The sequence below is a fragment of the Pinus tabuliformis genome, chromosome 6 (genome assembly GCF_031772625.1).
Source record: "Pinus tabuliformis cultivar Carrire ecotype Pingquan chromosome 6, CPIR1, whole genome shotgun sequence".
Classification (NCBI taxonomy): Eukaryota; Viridiplantae; Streptophyta; class Pinopsida; order Pinales; family Pinaceae; genus Pinus; species Pinus tabuliformis.
The window spans coordinates 495,306,761-495,331,280 of NC_142292.1; the positions used below are offsets into that span (position 1 = coordinate 495,306,761).

The window sequence follows — 24,520 nt, forward strand, 5'->3', positions numbered from 1 at the left end:
AGTTCTAGCTTAGGGTAAGGTCATCAACAAATGTTGTATGATATATAGGTGATGTGGTTCTCTTGGGAGGTTGCAATATGTTTCCGGTTTGTAGACCCCACTTCCATAACTGGCACTTTGATGTTGGGTCATTTCATAGTAACTCTCAGCTCTTGTTTACCTTGGAGAGCCTGAAAAGAGGGTAAATGTGGGGTGGGTTGTTACATTATTAATTCAAAGGTGAATGGAGTGAAACATGCATATTGTTTGAATTGTATTTCAAGGAAAAATCATTTATAGATATGCTCATGCAAATGTTGATTTTCGATGAAACCTAATTAGAGAAGGGTAGGATCTTTTTTTCCTTTTCAGATTCAAGAATGAGTACAATCCTAACACACTCTCATTAAGCTCTCAGACACATAATACATATCAGAACCACATTTGCAAACTAACCACAAAAGATACCAAAGAAAAATATACAAAAATACCTACTCAAAACCAAAACCCTAGCTAGCAAGCAAGCATGCTCTAATAGGAAAAATAAAATCAAACAAACAAACTCATAAACAAGCAAAAATAAGAGGGTTGGTAGGACAATGATGACAAAGAGGTATCGGACACCAATGTCTCTGTTGGGAATCAAACCCAAGATTATCTAAAACCCTAAAAACTAAGAAACAAACTTACTTGCTGTAAGTGAATCTAAGTGTTTTACAAAATAAAAAAAGACACAAAAAGATGAATTTTAAGATAAATGCCAAGTGGGAAAAAACATGTGCCAAAAAGTTGAAGAAATTACAGGAGAAACCTTGCTAAAACCATAGTTTGAAGGCTTCAACACTTTGGTGTAGAGGAAATTGAGCAATGATAGGTTATTAATCCTTTGGTGTAGAGTAAGCTAAATAATATAAGGCTTATCAATGATATAGTACTAACTGCAGTGGGGCATTGGTAGGGAAAAACCTAAATCTTTGGTTTTTTATCACTAGGGTTTTAGATTTGAACTCTTTATATGACTATTAAGTATTGTATAATGCTGAAGGAATATTAAAAAATGTTGCTAAAACTCAGACAAAGACTACAAAAATGCACCCATTGGGACTTCCCTGGTGGAGTCACCAATTCAGTTTAAGGGAAAAATTTCACTTGCAATAGAAAGCTACTTAAGCCCCAGCAAGATTGCCTAAGAATTTCACAAATGGAAAGAGTTGTAGTCAAAGCATAAAAAAAGCAGATCCTAATGCATGCATGCATATACAAGAAATTATAGAGAGGGTGAAGAAACCGTACCTCTTATCAAGAAGAGTTTGCTAGTTGTTGTAGCTAGCTGGGGGAAACCTCTGGAGATCTATGCTCTTGTCCTTACTCCTAAATATTTGCACACAAAAACACTTCACCAAACCCTATGCCCTGCAAGAACTGTTAGCATTAGCATATAACCACATCCATAATCAACATGTAAACATAAGAAAGTAATATGAGAAAATGGAATAGTGGGGAAAAAGCATGTTGTTTGTATTATATTAAAACAATAAGATATACCCTTGTGCTCCTATGATCTTTTCCTACTGTTCTTCTCTCACCAACATTCATTGCTCACTCTAACAATGATGGATGGCTTATCGCAAGGGAACTTGTAGGTTTGCAATCTAGAAACACTTCAACATATGCTATTTTTTCCTCTTTTGTTTACCTATGGAGAGCTTGCTTTTATAGATATTCCTAGGTAGTGATCACATTGAATCTAGACATCTTTTTTACCATGTTTGGTCCTATGATCCTTATCCTCTTTGAGTGATCAAATTTGACATATTTCAACATTTTCCATGCAAATTCTTGCTTTAGTGCCCCATCATAGTGTAACTAGGGCGTTGTTAACTATCTGTTGCTTGAAGCCAAACTACACAGAGTGTTGTTTGGCCTAGTGTTGCTTGACTGGAACGGTAGAGGAGCATTGAAGGCACTAATTGTGGGTTTTTGGAGCTTTCCAAAAATTAATTTTCGCATCCTGACTATCAAGATGGTGCTCCCTTCTAGTAGACATAAGGTGGTGACTTTTTGGGTTATAATACAATACTCTCATTAAATTATTTCAACAACAATTGGAAAGGATCATCACCTGTAAATCATACTGTAAATTAAAAATAAACGTATACTAAATGAAAATAGAATATTATGATCTGTAATAAATGAAAACAAATTAAAAACAATGTAGCAAATACTAGAAAATAGGGGGCCCTCTTAGTCTAAAACATGTATGGAAGGTAACTATAATCCTAAGTTAATTAATCACACATCACATGTAATAGCATACTATTTTCTACTTAGTTTGGAATATAAATAAGATTACAAGCAATATGTTCATAAATTCCTCTAACCATTTTCTCTCTATCTTCCCATAATCTTCCTATGACTAATATTAAATTAATGCAATGTAAAACAAAACTAAATTGTTGATGTCTAGTGCTTGATCCCATAATCCTTGTGATCTACCATATTTATTAACAATAGATCGTAAAACAGGGGATCCACTCTCTATATCCTTTAAAACCTCAATTTTGTTTTCAAGAAGTGATTAACAATAACCTAGTTTATCTTTTGTGAATGTACAATGGGTGATATCTCTCCTTGGTTCAATCCTCTTGATTAACCCATGTTGACATTAAGGCTAGATGTGTGTGCACCTAGTGGTTATAGTAGTAAAAAATGAAATCAACTTTGTGTCACTTGAATACGAGATCGCCCCAGTTGTTGATTCCACTAGCCACAAGAAAAATAATGTATAATGGATGTTGAATCATATTATGAGGAATGTGCACAATCTCGAAGTCACAAATTTCTATTTGAAGCAATGCTAATATGCAAATCATCAATTCATTATAGGATCTACATGTTGGTTACATGATTTTCACATTAGCTACATGATATGTGATTTAGTTATAGGATTTGCAACTTGTGTAATTTTTTATTAGTAAAATGAATTTCAACCCAATTTTGTTTATCAAAGATTTGGAATATCCAACTATAGTCAAAATTATTCCTTGAGATTTGAGATGCTCTTTGAGTGAAAATCACAAGTAATGTGTCAAAAAGAGGTAGCAATGAGGTGGAAAAAGGAAGAATAGGAAGTCAAAATGACATAATTATCAATGAAGATAGCATTGAAATGAAGACCCAACATGAGGATAACCATGTGTAGAATTTTAGAAGAATCTAAAAGGCCATAAACCATAACTCTAGTTGAGGGTTAAGGAAATTAAACCTTACCCCTAGTTGGATATTGGGTTATGTTAAATATTGCATTGTTAGACGGAGTAAGGGTTCCATTCTATGCTATTTCATTTTGTTTCATAGTTGAGAAAAATAACTAGTAGTGGGAAGTTACAGAGAAGAATATATGGGGTTAAGTTTATGTAGTAGCCTTACAAGCCATTGATTTCATGTAACTCCATAGCGAGTACGTCTTCCTTTTTACTTGTACATGTGTGGTCCCACTTTTCATATTTTCACTTGTATGCTCGAGTTTTTTAACTATTCCCAACTAGTCATTTGTCCCATCTTTTACTATTTTGTGCCTATTCATCAATTTTGTGGCATATCATTACCTGTATGGTCCATTTGAATTGCAGCTCTTATGGGCGCTTAATATAGTGTGTGTATTTTTCTCTTTGTGATAACAATAACATCTCCCTTAGATATCATTGTATTTGGATTGGATCATGCATAAACTAGACAAGGCATGCCCTATAAAGACATGAAGATCCTCCATCCCATGCTCACAATGGATCAACATGCATTGAATTTTTACTTTGGATATCTCTTCCTTGGTCCAAATAAGTGGATTTTGCCTCCCATCCTAGTTTGGTACTGTTGCCACAAAGTCTAGTAGGCCTTGGAGAGGGAAACACTACAAGATATAAACTAGACAAATAAGCAACAATGTGCCAGAGGGCCACTGTCACCAGAGCCAAAACCCCCTGCTCTAAACGGATTTTCACCAACGGGAGGAGTCCCGGTAGGAGGGATATCACTTATAATAGATATTCTAGGGTTAAGGTGTGAAATGATCTCACTAGGAATTCTTTAGGAAAGACACAATTTAGGCTCAAAGCTTCACGAGGAAGAAATTCACTTTTTATAAAGAGGCTTAGAAATAAGGGCAAGAGACATAGGGTTTGATAAATTTAACGAGTGTTGTAGTAACTCAAGGTCAGGGCTAGGAGAAATTTTTTCTTGCAATGTATACTAGCTATGGCAAGGCTCTTGAAACCTTTAAGAAAGCCCTTACGTTGAAGGCAGGAGAACTAGGGTTTCCCTCTTAGGCAAACAACTAGGGCAAGGAAATTTATGGATGAAATTGAAGTGGATGCCCATCAAAATGACAAATTTAGTGGAAAATATTATCCCCTTGATGTTTATGCTCTCCAGCCACCAAATTTCCTCTTGCCTAGGGATTCACACCAAGCCCTAGTTTCCTAACTTAACCTTGAAAGGGCTAAATTTGACAGAGAAAAAAAATGGAGAATATTTAAGAATGATCACCAACGACTTAGATTAGCACCTTTTCCCTTGGGAATATGGAGTCTAGGATGATAAATATTAGCCAAATTTGTTCCTAAGGAGGCCAAAATTTGATGCCATAGTGATCAAATTTCAAGCATTCACCCACTCATTGGAAAAATGGAGTTTTATGGGAGAGATGCTAGGAGTTCACCACTAAGATGATTCATTACATGTTATGTATAAGTGATGCATGAAATATTCATCTATGTAGTAATTCAAAATTGATCTTCACTAAATTAGGGCACAATTTAGCATGACCTAGAATCAATAATTCCATAGATTAGACATTCAAGAAATAGATATTCAACAATAAATTACACTTACAAGATAACATACATGATTTCCATTTATTAGATCAAATAATAGCTCCAAACAATATCCAAAATTAGCTCCAATAGATCTCTAAACATACATGAGAGATCAAGTGTGAGTTCCTTTGAGGAGGTCGCAGTTCCAATGTGTGAAGATGATTTGATTCAAACGAGACTAGGATTTAATGTTTTATCTCAATCATTGTTTTCCAAGTAGTGTCCCTTCCTAAAGCCATGGTCCTTTATGGGAGGTCCCACTAGACTAGGATTGAAAATTAACCCCCCCCCCCCCACCCCCCACCCGCATTTAAGGTGAGGGAACAAGACTACGGCCCAAACACTTCTTTCTTCTAAGTTACCCCATAATCCATGTCAAAATGCCCAAATACAAACAAGCATAAGCACCCAATTGTGAAATGAATAAAGTACCTTTTGATCAGAAGCCTTCCAAACATGTGTTCTTGACAAATGGGTGAGGATACATATGATTGATGCAAGTGGTAGAGATATGAATGGAATGCCACATCGATTACAAGGTGGCTCTTAGGGATTGTTGGTTGCCGGCAGGAAGAGACGAATGGGAGAAAATTTTCTCCTCAGGATCACCCATTTTGGTGGGTAACATGTACCATGGAAGGATCCCTTGGTCTAAACTTTGGTGTTTTATTGCTTGGTTGCACATAAGGTCTAATAGATACTCTTTTCCTAACTAGGTTTCGGTATCATGCAATGCACAAAGTTTGAGTTAAGAGCATCAATTTGATCCTTAAATATTCCTAATCCATTACAATATGTTAATTTGGTTAAGTTTCCTTTTTTATTGGGTGGTTTAGGCACACAATCTTAGTTTCAAATTTACTTATCTATACCACACTTGTGGCTTGCAGTTTGTTCATTCTTGCAAAGTAAAGGATGTTATTTCTTATCAATACCTATGGTTTGGTCCAATTTCTTGCAATTTTTCAGCAACACCTATTCTTGAACCATCATAATGGGAATGTTGCTTCCATGTTGACTGCAATGATTAACTATGCCAACTAGTATTTCATTATCTACATATATTTCCGTCTTTCTCTATGTTAAGGGTCTTTAGCCCCCTTTTATGCTTTAAAACTCTAAAGGATTGAAATATCTCTTGTGAATTAACAATATCCTTCCACCTTTATTGCTCTTGGGATTTCTTGGATCTTAACCTTCACCAACTTTGCTATTGTTGAAGGCTATTACAATTAGCATCTACTTATGGTTCATATAGATTTCTCTTTGTTAGATTAGTTGATTATTGTCTCTCTCCATACTTTCACTTTTGTCTACAACCTTCATCCCCATCTCAAAAGAACAAGCCTATGAGAGAGGAAATAACATGCTTCACCAGGGGAACTATAGGTCACATACTTATATTCCATAGTTGTAAATTTTATGTGTGGTTTCTCTATTCTCATTTCATTGCTTTGGAGACATTATCCTTGTTTGTTTTTATAAAGGGAAGATCAACATCACCTTAAGCACATAGAGTAGATTTTGACCTTATTCTTTGTTGCAAGTTGTTTGTTCTATTCTGAAAGCCTAAGTATTCTCCTTAAATTGGTTTCGAGTAGGTTAGTTTATGATTCAATTCTAATGAAGGGTTTTTTTCCCACTTGCGAAGAAATAAATCATAGGTTTCCCTTCCAAATTTCTTTGTTGACCACCACATAAATTGGAAATAAACTTAATGTTTGTTGTGAATTGATTGCATTTGTTTTAAAGAAGAGTAAAATAGACCACATTACTATCATTTGTTTTCATTTGAAATATGAACTTTTATACGTTAAGTATCCCAGACAAGGAAAATAGATGAAACAACGTAGTTTATGTTCACACTTATTTTTCATTGTTTGCATAATTATTTAATCTATCTTTATTGTTGTAATAACCCCAATCCAACATAGATATCAATGCTATAACAAATTAAGAGTTCATTAATAAGATTAATCCCTTAATTTACTTAGTGGCCTGTCCTCACTAGTTCTTCTAGTTTTCCCAATATCTCCCAAAAACTTGGTGGCGACTCCAATCCATCGAGTCTAGTCTTCATAGCTTGAGAAGCCTTAGTTTGGTAGGGTGTTGGCATTCCCTTTGGGTTTAGGTGCCATCCTCCTTTGCTTAGAATCTTTGAGCTATTAATTAGAATGTGCTCCTCTCAGCTCACCCTTTTAAGGTTTTTGTTCCATTCCTCCTTTGGGACACTCACAATTTACATTATTGATAAACTTTTTCATTTGAGAAAATAAGAAATGTAATCTATGAGGGTTCTTGCAATCATAATTAGGCAAAATATTACAATGAAGAGTTTGCTAAATGAATTGAATAGAGAATAACATAGAAGATGATGAAGTACACTAATCTTCTAGGAAAATGATCATGTTTTTAATCACAAATCTGATAAGAATCTTTTATTTTAAGTGATGAGAATATTGTATTAAATCAAAATTTGCATATGGATAACGACATGTACAACATGTGAATACAATGAGAACCCTTTGAGGTTAGCTATACTTGTAACCTCACGAAAATCTTTATTCTCACTATCTATTAGCTATTTTACTATCCTAAAGGACACATGGTCTTTGGAGGAGTAAATTCTTGAAAAGACCTATAGCTACAAACAAAATTTACACTATATAGCGAATCCATTGTTAAGTAATAATTGTGAGAGAAGGAATACCATTTCTCATTAGGAATCATCCGTCTAAGTTTACACCTTTATTGGCGAGATTTTCAGAATTAATATAGTCTTTTCACATTATTATTCATATTACTCAAAAAAGCTAAAATTATATAAAAAAATCCTTACGCTTTCAAAAAAGAATTTAAATTTAATAAAATAAATAAATAAATAAATAAATATATATATATATATATATATATATATATATATATATATAATTTAAAGACTTTGTGTTAATCAAGGAAGTTGAAATACATAGATAGGCTGATACGAGCAAAGAGAGTTACAACGGAAGATCTCCATCCTTGTTGCATATACCAACTTGAACTAATTACATGCATACTGAAATTAACAAAAGTTTGCCCTCCCAAGCTTACATATTTTCATACCAGACATCACTGGTAACTAGCAAGAGGCTACACTCATAAGACCATGACAAACACCAAACATGCAACCTTTGCGTTCGTCTTTTTTTGCCCACCTACAAAACCATAGGAGACTAACCTCCAGGGCGAAACTAGAAATCTCCTTGTGTTGTGAAGAGCACTCCAATGCCAACTCGCAAGAGTCAACCACCATCCCCATATGCCTTTGTTGCAAGAGTCCAAGAAACGTACAAGACTCACCAAAATAATAAACATTGTGTACTGGAAGAGACCACGACCAAAACAAAAACTTGGTCATGACTCTATATGTCGTTATAATCCCCAGGGAGAGCTTCCCATGTAGGGCCAAACTGGAGTACTAGATCAAAGATTGAGGGAGTAGACCATACCCTCCCCACTTCCACTGGTATCCATCTGATGAAGATACATTTGTCGGGGCATGGGTGCTTGAGCCAAGATGATCTCAAAGGTCTCCTCCATCTAACTTGCAAGGAATGTGACTCTCTATGTGCCTTAATCAAGCATCAATACAATCTACACAAAAATGCATATTGCTCAACATCCTTTTAATATCTTCCAAAGATGTTGTATTTTTCAACTTGTTTGTCTTTGAGAACTAAGCCCAATGGTGTCTTCATTTTCCAATGAAGAGCCATTGAGTTCAAGTAGCATTTCTTTCTGCCTCTTGAGTGTCTAGGGTCTGGTACCCACCCATCCATGTCTTCAAGCAATTCTGAATCAGATAGCGACTTCCTCTCTTCTCCAACTTTTGTCTCTAACTCCCTTATTTCCAGACACACTTCCAACAGAATTGCGTTAAAATAAGTTGCCACAACGTGTGAGTGAACAACCTTGTTCCCCTTTGACCAAGCCGTGAAACGCTCCCTCCACTTCTTTTGCTTCTTTGTCTTTGCCTCGATGGCATCTCAGGGTTGCCAAGGGAGTGACTTGAGTCTCTGTGAGGATTACCCCTACCTACAAAAGGATAGATAGACCAAACCCTTTCGCTCTTGACCAAATCTGGACACCAGCACACCAACTCGTCACTGTAACCCTAGATAAAATGACTGAATTTATATAGCAAGCCACCTAAGCAGGTAGCGGGTGACACAAATTTAACTACCGATTTAAATTCCTCCACCATTGGACAAAACCAAAACCATCGCATGACACTAGACCAACTACGACCTAGCAACCAATGACCCACAATACAATCCCTTTTCTAGAGCCTAACACAATAGGTAGACAACACAACCCACAATAAAACTCACTCGCCCAAAACACAATAGCTACCCACAACTCAACTCAATAAGCACAGACCCAAACACACCAAGACCCAAGATAGAACAAAAGAGAGACACAACTTCTAGATACACTTGACCAACCAAGGTTGAAAAATACATGCACTTGTAAACAATTGCCCATAAAATTATAAACAAACAGCTAACCCAACCCAATAGAAGAACAATACAAAATGAATAAACTTATAGGCTCGACTCTCCAGCCCACAAGGAGAAGGAAACAACTCCAACAACCAACAAGAAACGCGAACACAGAACACCACCTCCGTGCACCAAAAGGTGACTGGCCCTGAAGCTATGCTCCTCCTCAAGCAAATCACTAGAAAATTCTACACCAGGGAAGCTCCCTTTCTCCTTTTCTCAGACAATACACTCCACGAGGTGGGGGAATAACCCTCGACACCCTCAATAGTTGAACCACCAACTCTCTATGCCATGGCCAAAATCCCACACGAAGGTTTTAAGTGCATGCTCGACAAATGCTCATACCTCCCGCATTAATTGGAAAATTGGTTGTCCAAGTGTAATGAGCACGACAACCTAAGCCCATCCTTTCTAAATTAACACCCCATCCAAGAAAAATAGAAAAAATATAATTAATATTAAATATTTATTTAAAATCATTCCAATTCAAATTCTTACCACCATAAAATCCCCTAGTATAGAAAAGTTTTTGACGTCTTAAAATAATTAGTTTCCTTCCCTTTGACCATGAAGATTGCATTTGACTAAATTGAAAATTTGACCAATCAAATTAGTGTAAAGAATTGAGAATTGTGTACTCAATCAAATTAGTGTAAATAATTGAGAATTGTGTACTTGATATGTTTTAGCTCTTTGTTTAACATTTTTTTTTGGTTAATTTGGTTTAAAATTAGATAATGTTTTTTTAGAATCGTAAATTTCATCTATATAATTTGCTAGATTTAAATGTTTAATTATTTTTTTAATACATTTATATCATAATTTTTTATTTATTTTTTAAACTGTCAACAGAGCGATGTAAAATACTTTCGAACATTATGTCTTCAATGTGGAAAACAAAATATAAAAAACAGAAAAGTCAGTCATGAAAGGCGGCCTTGTGTGACCTCCTCGGCTATCAGATCACTTTGTACAAACTATGTATCTCGACACCCCTTCTGAAACCCTAACAACTGAAATTCCTTCAAACCGATCCGGATATCGATATTGGATCTGACGTGACAACAATGGCGCACCATTGTGGATCTTTAACAGCCAGATCTGTTCTCCATGTTAACGGCACCCAAGGCAGCAGGGCCGCCATTCCCTCTGGATTTTCTGTTCGCATTGCTCAACATACTGCAGCAACTCCGCCTCATTCTACCTCTGTTTCATGGTAATTTAATCACTCCATTGTTTTATTATTCACAAACTGACTTTGTTTTGCTTCAGTTTGAATGTGCTCCCACAAATGGAATTGTTTGTTAAACTCAATACCAAATGGGCTATTGAGACCACTTTAGTCCAGTAACATAAATCAGATTTTAGTAATACTTCAACAGGCATATATTCTGTCAGTCTAACTTCATACTAAGTATATCGACCATTGCAACAATTGCTCGTTTTTGAGTTTTAACATATAATAGATATCAGTAACAGAGCACCAAATGTGTTAGCCAGCTCAATTATAAAGGTTTTGATTTTAACCTAAGCAGTTATAGGCACACACTTTTGTTCATTCTGGTATTGGAGATTGCTCTAGAGAATGAATTCTTATGCCATTTGTTTATTCCTTTTCAGTTTGTTTGCAGATATGGCTTGTGCACAGTCGTTGCTGCCTCAACACAGTGCAATTGCAGCTGCCAGGCTCACAGCATGTCCGAGTGTTAATTCTCGGAGTTGTCGAGCGCTATCTCAGGGTACCCTCTGCTGCACCTCTCCTAATTGCTAATATGATTGTTTTGTGCCATGTTTCGTACATAGATGGTTGCCAAGTGTGATTATAGGAAGTGGTATTAAGAGTCTTCACTCTCGAGTGATAGGTTTTTGTTCAAAATTTTGCAAATATTGAAAGTTGGGATCTAATGTTGGACTAGTATGTATTGGTCACAAGGATAATGTTCAACTACAATGTATTGGTCACTAAGGATATTTACAAGTAAAAGTTTATATTTACTTGGGGCATTTCGATTTCAAAGAAAAAATTTGAAATATTTGTTCACAATGGATCATTAACCAAGTTGATCTTGATCATCCATCAAATGGCTATATATGAAATGACTTCATTTTTTGAGGTTGATTAATGTATTATGCTAGAGAAGAGTGTTGAAAACTTGAATGTTAGGAAAGATCAATGAGCGAAAATGTCCTAAAATATTAGGATATGTAATTAATGTTGTTGGTTAGTTATGCAACACATTATGAGATCTTATGTTGTTGAAAGCATACTAGTACTCTATATCACTTTATTATTGTTGTTTTTAGTTAATATAATTAGCTATTCTATTATTTATGAGTCAATCTATTTTGTTTTATCTTTCTCATGTATGAATTATTCATGATAATTTATGACGGAATTTTAAATGATCATTGGAAATAATCTTTAAATAAAATAACAAATATTTGTTGATGTGAAAGTTGGAACCAGTCATATTAGGAAGTTGTCGATTGTTAACCTTTGGGCATTGACCAAAACTTGGAGTGCTCTTTGCAGTAACCAACATTGGGCAATGAGCTATAGTTACACTTTACATGGGTGTCTAAGTCCCAAAATTCTCAAGTGGTATTAAAGATTATAAGTTAGATGTGTTTTTAAGAGTGCATGTCACACTAGTAAGTCTTTACCCTTAATTTTAGTGCACCAACACTAAGAATTAGAGTGTTGAAATTTCTCACATGGTATCAAAGCCAAAATTCTCAAGTGGTATAATTAAATATTATAAGTTGGATGTGTTTTTTAGAGTGCATGTCACACTAATAAGTCTTTACCCTTGAAATTTTAGTGCACCAACACTAAGAATTAGTGTTGAAATTTCTCACATGGTATCAAAGCCATGTTCAATTTTTGGAGCATTGACTAATTAGATAAAGCCAACTAAATTTGAATCTAGTGTTTGGTAGTTGATACAATAGGAAGGATTGTTGAAGTGGGGGGGCGAGGGCATAAAGTTAAATAGTAAGAACTATCCCATTTGGAAATTTTGCATGTGAATTTTTTAGTGAAGCAAATTTTGTTGACACTTTTAAAGGGCAAGTAAGATGTATATTGATGAAATCAAGTTAACATAGTAACAATCAAGAGATGAAGATTCACAATATATCTTGAAATCAACTATGTCGAATTGCATCATTGCTCATATCTAGAAGTGTAGATAGGATTTGGATCACATTATAGAATCTCTATGAGATGTCCAATAGGACACATATATTGTATATACACAACTACCTATATGCTCTCAATATGAGTGATTGTAAGAATGCTATAAACTATATGATATGCATTTAGGATGTATATGATAAATTAATTGTAGGTGATATTATAGATGATGAAGATTTAGCATTGTTGGCCATTAAAGGATCTATTGAAATCTTTCAATGATTTATGACAAGCTTGAATATCAATGATGATTTATGAAAACTTTATTAAGATTCATCATGAAGACGTCAAGGAAAGGCTATAAATTCATACAAATTGGTGCTTTTGATAAAAGCACACATTTTTTTTGTAAGTTTGGCAATAGTGAGGTTACATCATGGTCATGTCCAAGAATAACACCAGAATAGGGTTGGGAATTGAACTAATGACTTAACATCTAGGAGTGCCTTAACAACACACCTGATCACCGTCTATCCAAGACTCATGGACATAAAAGCACACAAAAATTGAATAAGATCACCAAGGATGTAATATATTATTACTACATCAAGAAAGGACATTATGCATGCCGCTATTACAAGGGAAATCATGAACAACCACTAGGGAAGAAGCACCCAAAATATGTTGCAAAGAATAAGAATTTTGAGAAGCCCAAAGAGATAGGTGTACTCATATTCTCTTTTGCAACTATTAAATTGTCAAAGATGGCTAATACATTGATTTAGACACAACTAGATACATGATTGGGAGGAGATATTGGTTCAAGAAGTTTGAACTGACAAGACTTGGAGATATTAAGTTTGACAATCATAGGACTAGAGATTGAAGGAAAAGGTAAATGTACCTGTTCTATTGAGAATGGGGAATACTTGTGATATGAAGGTGATCCTCAATGTTCTTGGTATATGAAATAACTAAGTTTATGTGAATTAGATGAATAAAGGAAATTTGAAGGTTGAATTTGATGGTAGAAACTGCTTTATCAAAGGCAATTTAAGAAACGATGTAATCATAGTAGTGTGCTATGAGGGGCATGGTATTCTTAGATTATGTGGAAATATTGATGGAGAATGTGTGATGGAATATTGATTGATTATAGTATATTATAACACTTGAGATATGATCATCTCAATTTTCAAAGTTTGTAGTTGTTACATAAAATTAATATGGTTGATGGCTTAGCACAAACACTAAAGCCTTCTAAGTTTTGTAAAGCTTGCATCTTGAGCAAGAACCATGCAAATAGTTCCCAAAATGATTATTGTGGCATGTTAAGCTACTTGTAATGTTCCTGCTTACTTATGTAGATTAATGAGTTGGTTGTCAATGAGTGGTGAGTTGTATTCAATGAAATCTATAAATGCCTACAGTTGAAACTTATGGATATATTTCCTAGCACAAAAGTTTGAAGTGTTTGAATGTTTTCTTAGAATTCAAATCCCTTGTTGAGAAATAGAGTGAGAAGTCATAAAAGAAACCCATATTTGATAGTGGGGAGAATACAAATCCAATTTATTTGAGAGTTATTGTCAGAAATGTGGCATTTGCAAGCAACTCGCTCCTACTTATACCTTCAAGAAAATGGAGTTCCAGAGGGATCAACCATGGCATTTAGGACGTGGCACATTGTATGATAAAGTATCAAAAAGTTCATGTGAATTTTGGGTAGAAGCTTGTAATTATGTAATATATTGGATTAATTAAAGTCCCATGAAATTTTTCTAGAGCATAACTCTTAAAGAAGCTTGTAGAGGATGCAATCCAATAAGGTAACATTTGCACATGCTTGGGAGTGTGCATCTACCAAAGTGTGGAAATTCTTTAGAATCCAAAATTCAATGCAAAAGTGAAATTTTAACTTCAACCTAGAAGGTTTTCTCAAATCTTAGACTTATAAATTTTCAACCTTAGGGCTATTGTAAAACAAGGTACAAAACAACAACATAAATAGTATAATGCTTCACTTCTAAATAGCCCAACTTCTTGACAATTCAAGGAGAAAAGATAGCAAACCAAAAGGATAAGTTTCAACCATTTTAGAGAAACTTATTAACTAATAACTAGTTCTAAAAATACTCTCTTACAATAGTAATAACAATAGTATGGTAACAGTGAAATCAACCCCTTATATTTTCAATTAGATGTTAAATCACTTAATAATTGTCCTTTTACTTATGTCAAATCAACAAGACACACATGATAGTAAATAATATTTCATAAATAATATATTTAGCTAAAATTAAAATCTAGAAATTGCACAACCTTTGGACAGGTAAAAACTTCATTAATGTGCAAAAGATTAAGTACATGTACATGCCACAATTTTCTCTCAAGGCTAGTGCAAATCCTCCTAGGCTCAAAATCCTAGCTAGGGGAAATCAACAAACCCTAACAACCAAAAGGATCCAATATACAAAAAATATTCCAACACATTCTCTAAGGCAAGATGTCCTCTCCTCCTTTTCTTCTTCACAGTTCCACCTTAGGGTTTTATCACAAAACCCTAACCTCTGATATCTAAGGAATAAACCCTAACCCTAGACCACCAAGATGCCCCAAGATACTCCAAGAAGACCAAGAAACCCTAGCGACCAATGTGAGTGAGAGAGGGGAAATTGCGCACTCTTCTTTGTGCCACATATGATCACAACAGTGAATACAATTGAGTGAATAAATATATATGAATGGAAAAGCTCTCTCCTTCCTACATTTATAAGAGGTAATGTAGGCTAACAATACAATATGGACCTTATCCCTTTTTATCAACCTACAATGAGCACTTTTAGGCCAACACAAGTGAGATGCTACACTCTAAAGTATTGCCATACTCGATATTTTAAGCGCCAGTTAATAAAGGCTTCCTAAAGAAGCTTGGATACCTTATATTTTTGAATCCCCACTTGAATTCTTGTCTTATGTACATTTTGTATCCTTGTCAATATGATAATTAGAATGAAACTTAACGTCTATAATGAATGTGCTCAAATCCCATAGTCACCATAATGTTGTTTTCTTTGTTATCTTCACCTCCTTTCTTGTCCTTTCAAAAAACCAAAACAATTAGTCATGGGTTATGGGTGTAAATTCCAAATGCATTGAAAATTTATTACCATGATTCACTATAAATGTGTTGTTCATGACAATTTTGAAAAGAACACAATAAACATCAAGTGAACTAAAGAAAACGGAGTCATCACTCTTTCTCATGTTCATATAGTCCATTTCTTTAAATGAATCTAGCATGTTGAAAAATATAGCAGAGTCATAGATTGGTATCTAATATTTTATTATTATTTGAGAACATTCATTGGCCTCTTGAACACTTAGTAAATTATTTGCAACATCTCTATTATTAAAATAAATACTTATAGCAAAAAAACACATAATTAATACTTGAATGTAAATCTCTCAATAATTCAATGATCTTGTAAAGTTTTTGTCAATCTCACTGTAAAGCTAACACATAATCTTTCTTTGTTTCACACAAAAATATGTTAATGCTTTTGTTTGAGGTAAAAAAGCTTCATTGAGACCAACAATGACTTGTAATGTTTTTGATAAAGTTTATGTAAGAATTTATGTAAATAGACATTATCAACATCACAAAATTTAAAATTTGAATTTATAACAATAATAATTGTAATTTTATTCATTCAATTTTTTAGATCATCACTTTCTTACTCTTCTTATCACTCCCCTTTCCCCAATTTTATGTTCCTTTATCTATAATACTTTTTTTTTCTAGAAACATTAAAATCAACATGATGATACTTTAAGTGTCAAATATTTAAAAGTACGTCTTAGTTCTGTTTCTCTCTCCTTGCCACAAGCCCATGAAAAATGAGATGTATCATTTACAACCTTAATTCTTGGAGTAACAATTTTGATGTCCAGGTGGGATTCTTAAGTGAGATATTGAGAAGGTAACATAATTCACATTATCCTTAGATCTATGCAATAGGAATCATACTCTAACATCCCCTTTATCACACATTTTTTGTATAGTTGAGAAATAGAGTGAGCTATCAATGTCCTTAATAAGAACCACACACTTGGTGGTCTTGATAAGAGATTTCCTTTAACTTTGTGTTTGTATCAACATTAGGAATCTTCAAATTATAGACATCTTAGCCTATATAATAAACAATGGGTGCAATCATGCTAGATTTGCATGTTTTTAGAGCCCTATAAAGAAAGTAGGTTATTTTCATGGTTTTCATAGTGTTTTGATAGAGTTACCCTCTTTCGACAAAGGCCCCAAAGTGTAGGACAATTTCATATTTTCTAATAGCATCTACAACAAACATGACTCCCATAGTCAATCAATATTGTGATATACTTGAGATATGAGTCTAAGTTGTAATGCTCACTTATTATATAGATACATAAGAACAAATCCCCGCTGTGTCCATAAAAGGGCTTGATTTTAACATGATTGTGTGTAAAGCTTTATATTGTCATTTAAAACATTCTTGAAACTCCTTCAAAGAAAAGAAGTAAGTTTGGTGTTTAAGATTTTTATTATTTATTTATAATATACATATAACCCATAAGAAGGTTATACTCAAGATTATAAAGTATGATTATTATTGTCTTCTATTTAAATTACAAATTATTTATTTGGTGGTTTGTTAACTTTTAACATTGTAAAAAGTTGGAAGAGTAATATTTTATTTAAAATAAATTTTATTTTGGAATGCATACTTAAGTTACTCTTGTCAATTAAAGTACAACTACTTTTGCCACTTTTCACATGGAAGAGTTGAATGAAAATATAGCCTTCAACTTACAAATATCCTTGAAATCCTATTTCAACTAAGTTTGCATTACTTTTAACTCTTTGATTATAATATGTGTCACCTTTCACCTAGCAAGCCAAACATGTCCATTTTTGTGAACCATGTACGTTGTGCTTGAATATTATGGAATATAATGTGTGTCCATGGTAAGCACCATGGTAGTTTAGACATTGTTGTAGATGTTAGAAAATACATAATGAATAATTAAACTTAATATGACTAAGTGCACATATAATAAGCATTCTTTGTCAAAAGAATAACTAAAGCAAGAAGAACGCTATTTACTTAGAATTTGTGAAGGAGAATTAAATCATCTACCCAAAAAATATAAGATGATTTAAATTTTTTGAAGAACAAGTTCATATGAGCATTTATCAATTGTATACTATTGAATATATATCAGTTGTTAATATTGCACAAATAGTTAGAGGTAAAATAAATAGATATTATTATATTTATATTATATACAATTTTTTGTGTAAAGGTTTGACTTATATTACTTCAACAAAAAGATACATGAGTTTGACTTTGTTGCTAATGGTCGCCTTGCTGGGAAGGCGACCCAATAACACAAGTTTAGTTCTTTCAAGTTATACATATTGTTTTTGACTTGCCTATCTGAGAGTAAAAAACAAAATTGCAAACTACTACTGTTTGGCTTGGTGCCCAATGAGTATCGATTCTGCTCAGAGGAACCAATTACATTATAATAAAACTGAAACATAGAACTTGAAGCTAAAAGGACCTAAAGTAGAGAGATTGAACAAAGAACATTAATCGACCCATATTAACAATTAGAACAAGGCCGAATAAGAGAAATCGAGGTACCCACGCCTTGTTATTAGCTTGAAGAAAGCCCATGAGCCAAGCAATACTAGTGTCCCAAAGCTCTGCATGTCGACCAACAATCCAAAGTTGTGCCCACCGCTCCTTCTTCATGGTTAGGCTCTAGAGCCTCGTCGCACCATACTCATAGCCAGAAATTGGAGAGACTGACACTCTGCTATGATTATGTTGAGAAGTCCTACCACTCACGAAGCGTTGGACGACTTTGAAATTGAGACCCCGCTTCTCACTCCTCCAACATTTCCTGGCTCTAGTGTCAATATGAGTATACATGGATTGATGTGCCCTTTTGTTCACTTGAGTGTCATTACCATACCTCCTTGCTAGACAATTTGCCTATTTCCCATGTCAACTAGACCAACACTGCTCTTAGATGGCAATGCCTGGAAGTCTGAATTGTAGCCAGGTTCAACCAATTTCTCATGAAAATTGCCTAATTGTGAATATACCATTGATACTGTTGGAAACGCTCGAGGTTTGTATCCTTGCAATTTAACTACAAATCTTCCCTGTCGCGTGTAACCATGTTCTAAAGACTTTGAAGGCGTGTCATGCCACTGCTCATGCACCCACCATAAAAGATTTATGTTATATACACTAATATATATAATGCTATAAAAAAATATTCAAAATTACATATTAATAAAAATATATGGAAAAACTTTTCTATTAATTAAACATAATTGTATTAACTTGTAATTTTGATCTTTCTTTTTTTAAGCCTTTTGCTATATAATTTTATCCAATAATAAAAAAATTATTATTATATATTATAAAAAATATTTATCTGTTAGTTCATTAAAAAATAATTTTAATATTCAATTTCATTTTCATTTTTCAAAATTATTATTTAATCCACATTTTAGAAAAGCACCTCTGTAAAAATTATTAATTAATCTAAAATAACAAGCACCCTTGCACGGTGTAGACTAATAAAAAATTTATAAAAATGTTAAGAACAACAACGTACATTTCATTAACCGAAAGTAATATTCTTCAAATACAATGATTAGTTGTACGGTATTGGGCTGTATTTTCAGTATTAGGACATTTTTCCGTTTTTTAAAATATATTTAATATACAATTGTAAAATAACACTAAATATCTTATAGAACTTATTTGATAAAAAAATAACACTAAATATCTTATAGAATTTATTTGATAAAAAAATATTTAAAATGATGACAAATTCAAAATTATATTCTTGCAACATATTTATACTATAGGTTTTTCCACCTTTTGAAAAAAAAAAAAAAAAACATATACATTCTGTATTTTCAATATTAAGCTATTTTTTTTGTTTTTAAAAATATATTTAATACACCATTATAAAATAACCATAAATATTTTATAAAATTTATTACTTCATAAAAAATTAATTAAAATGATAAAAAGTTTAAAGTTATATTTTTGCAACATATAGATTAATAAAAAATTGTGTAAATGTTAAAAAATTATATCAAACTCAAAGTTATATTTTTGCAACATATTGATTAATAAAATAATTATAAGATTATGTCAAACAATATTTATCTGTTATTTTGTTATTTTGAGGAATCAAGGTAGATAATCGTGTTACAGACAAACAAGGCATAGCCAGAGCTTTGAAACCAGGTGGGGAGGAAGACAATGGTGAGGGGAGGAGGACAACACACTGTCCCTATCACTCAAGCTAGTGTAGGTCATGTGGTGGGGACTATGACATGTTTGTCTATGTAACACGATTATCTACCTTGCTTCTTCCAATAGCTAGATGTTGATCGATCTCTTGTCTTCTTCACCATCCAAAATATTGGTCATGTACTGGGGACACTCTATTGTCTTCCTCCCATCTAAATTCTTTTAGTGAGAGTCTATTATCTTACTTAATTGTACAGTGAACAAAAAACAATTATAAAAATGAAAAATATATAATTTTTTTTCAAAAATAATTAATATTTAAATAATTAAAAAATTGATATTTTTATTTAAAATTTCATTATAATTTTGATAAAATTTTAAATATTATTTACCTAATCAAATAAAAATATGCTAAAATATTAAATCTATTTTTACATTAATTACAACACATTAAAATTACAATTAGAAAATATGTTAAAAAATTTGGCCAACTGAATTCGAAAATGAAAATACCAGTCCATCCTTCAAAATATACGTACACATAAATTTAAAAATAAAATAAAACACTTGTAAATTGCTGAGCCACCGTCCTTTAATACCATACCACCTCACCTTCCATGGAAAGATTCCAAAATACAAACCTTCCATGGAAAGATTTGAAAATACAAAACACTTGTAAATTGCTGAGCCACCGTCCTTTAATACCATACCACCTCACCTTCCATGGAAAGATTCCAAAATACAAACCTTCCACGGAAAGATTTGAAAATACAAAGATTTGAAATGGTGATTGCCACTTATTTCCTTACAATAATTTCATTTTCCTACATTGATGGATTCTTAAGAAGGTTTGGGTTTCATCGGCAATAGTTATTTTGTGGGAGAAATAACTGAAATTGTGTCCTGGTGAATTTGGGGCACTCAGAATGCGCAACATTAATTTTCGAATGCGGCTACAGCATGAGAACGAATGGAAGATCTCGTTGGTCATCAAACGACTTGGCTGTACTTGGCTAATGTATGGGTGGTACTGTGGAACAATTTCTCGCATTTATAAGAGTTTAAACAGTTGGATAGTGATAAAGGTGCAGTCTAACTACAACTCATTCTTTGCACGGACTTAATACCAGAAATTTATACATTTATCTATTCAATTTTGAGCTGGAATTAAATTAACTTCAGACACTTTAGGCACTCAACTTGGGAGGTTGGCATTGACTTTGCTGTCCATTTGGTTATAGTTTTGCTCCCACTCTGTTTAGGTGAGCCCGGACACTACCCAAATCACCTTCTCAAAAGGAGCCAACAAAGCTCTGAAAAGGTGAGGTCGAACAAAGCTGTGAAGAGGTGAGGTTGCATGGTGAAGGCCAATTGGTTTGCTATTTTTGCTGTGAAGTTAAACTGGGTGCTAGGTGACCTAAAAAAAGAGGGGTTAACATTAAAAGTTAAACTGGGTGTTAGGTGCCCTTAAAAAAGGGAAGGGTTAGTATTAAATCCCATTAGTCCATCTCTGCTTTTCGATTCAGCCCATTAGTTCAGACTTCATCTCTGCTTTTCGATTCAGCCCATTAGTTCAGACTTCATCTCTGCTTTTCTCAAAGAGAAGGCAGATCATACTGAAAGGAAAGAAGGGTGTGGTGCGCATAAGTCCATCCCTGCTTTTCTTAAACAGAAGGTAGACCCAATTGATAAGAAGGGACGGTGGGTGGTTGAATGATAAAAGCCCATTAGTATAACTTTGAATGAAGGGAGGAAGGGTGGACGGTGGGTGGTTGAATGATAAAAGCCCATTAGTATAACTTTGAATGAAGGGAGGAAGGGTGGTTGGTTGGATGATAAAAGCCCATTAGTATAACTTTGTTTTCATTTAAATGAAGACAAAATAAACCCTATTGAAAGAGATGGTTAAAAGGTAAAAGTTCATTATTCCATTCCATGAAGACAAATCATTTCAGACATTACTGATAGAGTCATTGACTGCTACAAGCTCATTAGTATGCTTCTATGTACTATGAAGAGAAGGCAGTTTTCCTTACCTATACTGTTAACATTACCACATGGCCATGTCTCCTTAAGAGAAGTCAAGCCATCATAGATGGGGTTGGTTGAATGGTCATGTGTCCTTAAGAGAAATCAAGCCATCCAAGCCATCCTAGATGGGGTTGGTTAAATGATAAAAACACATTAATGGGGTTGGTTGAAAGGTCATGTGTCCTTAAGAGAAATCAAACCATCCTTGATGGGGTTGGTTGAATGATTAAAGCACATTAATCTGCATCTATGTGCCTTCAAGAGAATGCAGACCCTACCAAAAAGGGAGAATAGTTGAGCTGTAAAAGTCCAGTAGTTGGTGTTGTTGTGCCCCGAAGACAAAACAAACTCTCAAAATTTGTGAAATTTGTTGGCGAAACAATAAAACACCATTATTCCAACTTTTTGTGTCTTGAAGAGAAATCTTCCTATGTGCGCCTTGAAGAAAAGACATACTCTATTCATATGAGCTTCATATTTGATAAATTGTGATTCTATTAGTGTTCATGGTCTAAACGTCTCTGGTCAATGAATAAGCTCAGAATGTTGTTGATGACTCCACCAATTTATGTTGTAAAATTGACATACTACAATATTATCAGAGTATCTTGTTTGAAGCAAATCAGGACACTAATCATGATATTTGTTCCCTCTATGATAGACTAGTACTCTGTGTGGCATTCCCCTCCATTGCTTAATGATAGATCTCAAATTTTTCTTTGCATTCAACAATCTAACTTCATATTCTTTTACTCTTTTGGGGAAACTCAAAATTTTCTTTGCATTCAACATTCTAACTCCATATTCAAACAGCCAAACCTTTTATTCAAGTGGAATGTCAAGGTAATCCTGCTTTTGCATTCACTACACAATCTGCTTGCCAAAAATGTAACAGCACTGGCTAACCATAAGATGTCCATTACTTGATGCGGTTAGACTAGCCTGCTACTCCCACCTATTATCACTGGAATTTCTCTATTTTAATATTTATGCATTCTATGCTTTATTAAAAGATATGCAGAGATTCCTCTATACACTCTATTTTGCAATTAATACAATATTCTTGGGGTGTGTTACACTTATATTATGCATGAAAACACCTGATTAAAACTAGGTTATGCTTTATGAAAACCAGATGGATCCCAAGCATCACTTTGGCATGCAGTTGGAGCGCAGGATCCATTGGTAAAAGAAGCAGCTGAGAATGCTGTGAAAATCATACAGCAGAGGTCCAACTCCTTGATGCCTTACGAACTTCAGGAGATAGTTTCGGCAAAGGAAAAGGTCTTTGTTTTTGGTTCATTGCAGTTTTAGATTTTTTTAATTGAGCACTTTTTTGTTGATGAAAACATTTATTTTCTAATAGCTTTACTGTGATTCCAGGTAGTTAATGTTCCGAAGATTTTTGATTTGCTTCTGAAAATTAAATGGGAAAATGAAGTAAAAAGCTACGAGGTTGAAATGAAGAGAACCCTTGAGGGAAAATGGACTATGAACCATATGCAATCTGATGCGGGGCACTGACTCTTCACTTTGAACAGGGACAATTTTCTTTATATTATTGAACAGTCTCAGTTGACATATGATTCTTATGTCTGCATCTGGCTCCCTTGTACATATAAGAACCGTTCAATTTGAATAAGTATATATGTGTTTATATAATGTCTTTGCCAATTACTTTGTAGTTTATATTCCCTCTAAGCTTACTTGCAGAGAACCTTGCTGGACTGTTTGCTTCATATAGTTCCATATTAGTTTTATGCTTTGCTTGTTTTCATTTTTGAAATTAAATGAATATTTATGATATCCATGGCAACTGTGTCTCGGATGACTACCTAAATTTTCCAACAGGATAACTTTGTGTGCTACATAAAATGCAAAAATAATTGCAAACATTTTGAAATTCTTACATCACGTCATACAATTGAGAGCAGTAATGCAGCTGGTTAGGAAAGCTTAGATTTCTCCGTCTATAACATAATCTTGTTAATATTTACATATATTAGCAAAAGGTGTGGCCAAATAATATTAATTGCCTTAATTTCTAGTAAGGTGTGTGTACTGTATCGATGCAGTCCTCCTCCATCAGTGAATAGTCTATTTTTGTTTAAACTGTTAAGAGGGCTTGGTGGAGCTGAAATTTTTGTCCTCAAAGATTAGATTGGCTGTTATCATGTTCTATTTCCACTGGCACAATATTATATTTGACTCTGCCACTGAGAAAGTGAAAGCTATGATCACTGTCAGGTGATCTGAATTTTGCAGCATTGACCTAATCAAGATTTATGAGCATATACTCCCACATCTCAAAATCTGCGCTTCGATAATTGCTGAATTAACAACCGCCATTCGTTTATTTTGAAGCATTGCTTAGAAGTTTGATTTTCCGTTTAGCTTTGGATTTTATGGTTAAATTGCTTTTGAACCTGTAGTTTACCTATCTTGGAAGGCTGTGCACCGTGAATATTCTGCCCATAAGATGATAAGCCACAGTAAATTTTCAATTACTAGAAGAGCATTATTTGTAAAGGTTTGAACTTAGTTTCTTGATTGGTTTGATAAGTGTTTGAAGTGAAGTTTTGCTTTTCATCTAGAAAATAATGTAAATGAGAAATTACATTCCCATGAGCC

At 33.8% G+C, this 24,520-nt stretch overlaps 1 protein-coding gene across 1 annotated transcript; it reads left to right on the forward strand.

The window, feature by feature from the left end:
- Positions 1–10,282: 10,282 nt before the first annotated feature.
- Positions 10,283–23,551, forward strand: LOC149259494 (uncharacterized). The gene is made up of 4 exons (XM_089375919.1): positions 10,283–10,613; positions 11,018–11,136; positions 23,025–23,173; positions 23,273–23,551. Exons 1-4 carry the CDS (start codon positions 10,465–10,467, stop codon positions 23,411–23,413), a joined length of 558 nt encoding a protein of 185 aa, XP_089232045.1. The 5' UTR covers positions 10,283–10,464; the 3' UTR covers positions 23,414–23,551.
- Positions 23,552–24,520: the final 969 nt, after the last annotated feature.

Excerpts from the sequence above, each read along its gene's own strand:
- LOC149259494 (XM_089375919.1), top strand. The coding sequence starts at position 10,465 with ATGGCGCACCATTGTGGATCTTTAACAGCCAGATCTGTTCTCCATGTT. Across the intron at positions 10,614-11,017 it reads CATTCTACCTCTGTTTCATG|TTTGTTTGCAGATATGGCTT; the intron begins GTAATTTAATCA and ends ATTCCTTTTCAG. Across the intron at positions 11,137-23,024 it reads TTGTCGAGCGCTATCTCAGG|ATGGATCCCAAGCATCACTT; the intron begins GTACCCTCTGCT and ends TATGAAAACCAG.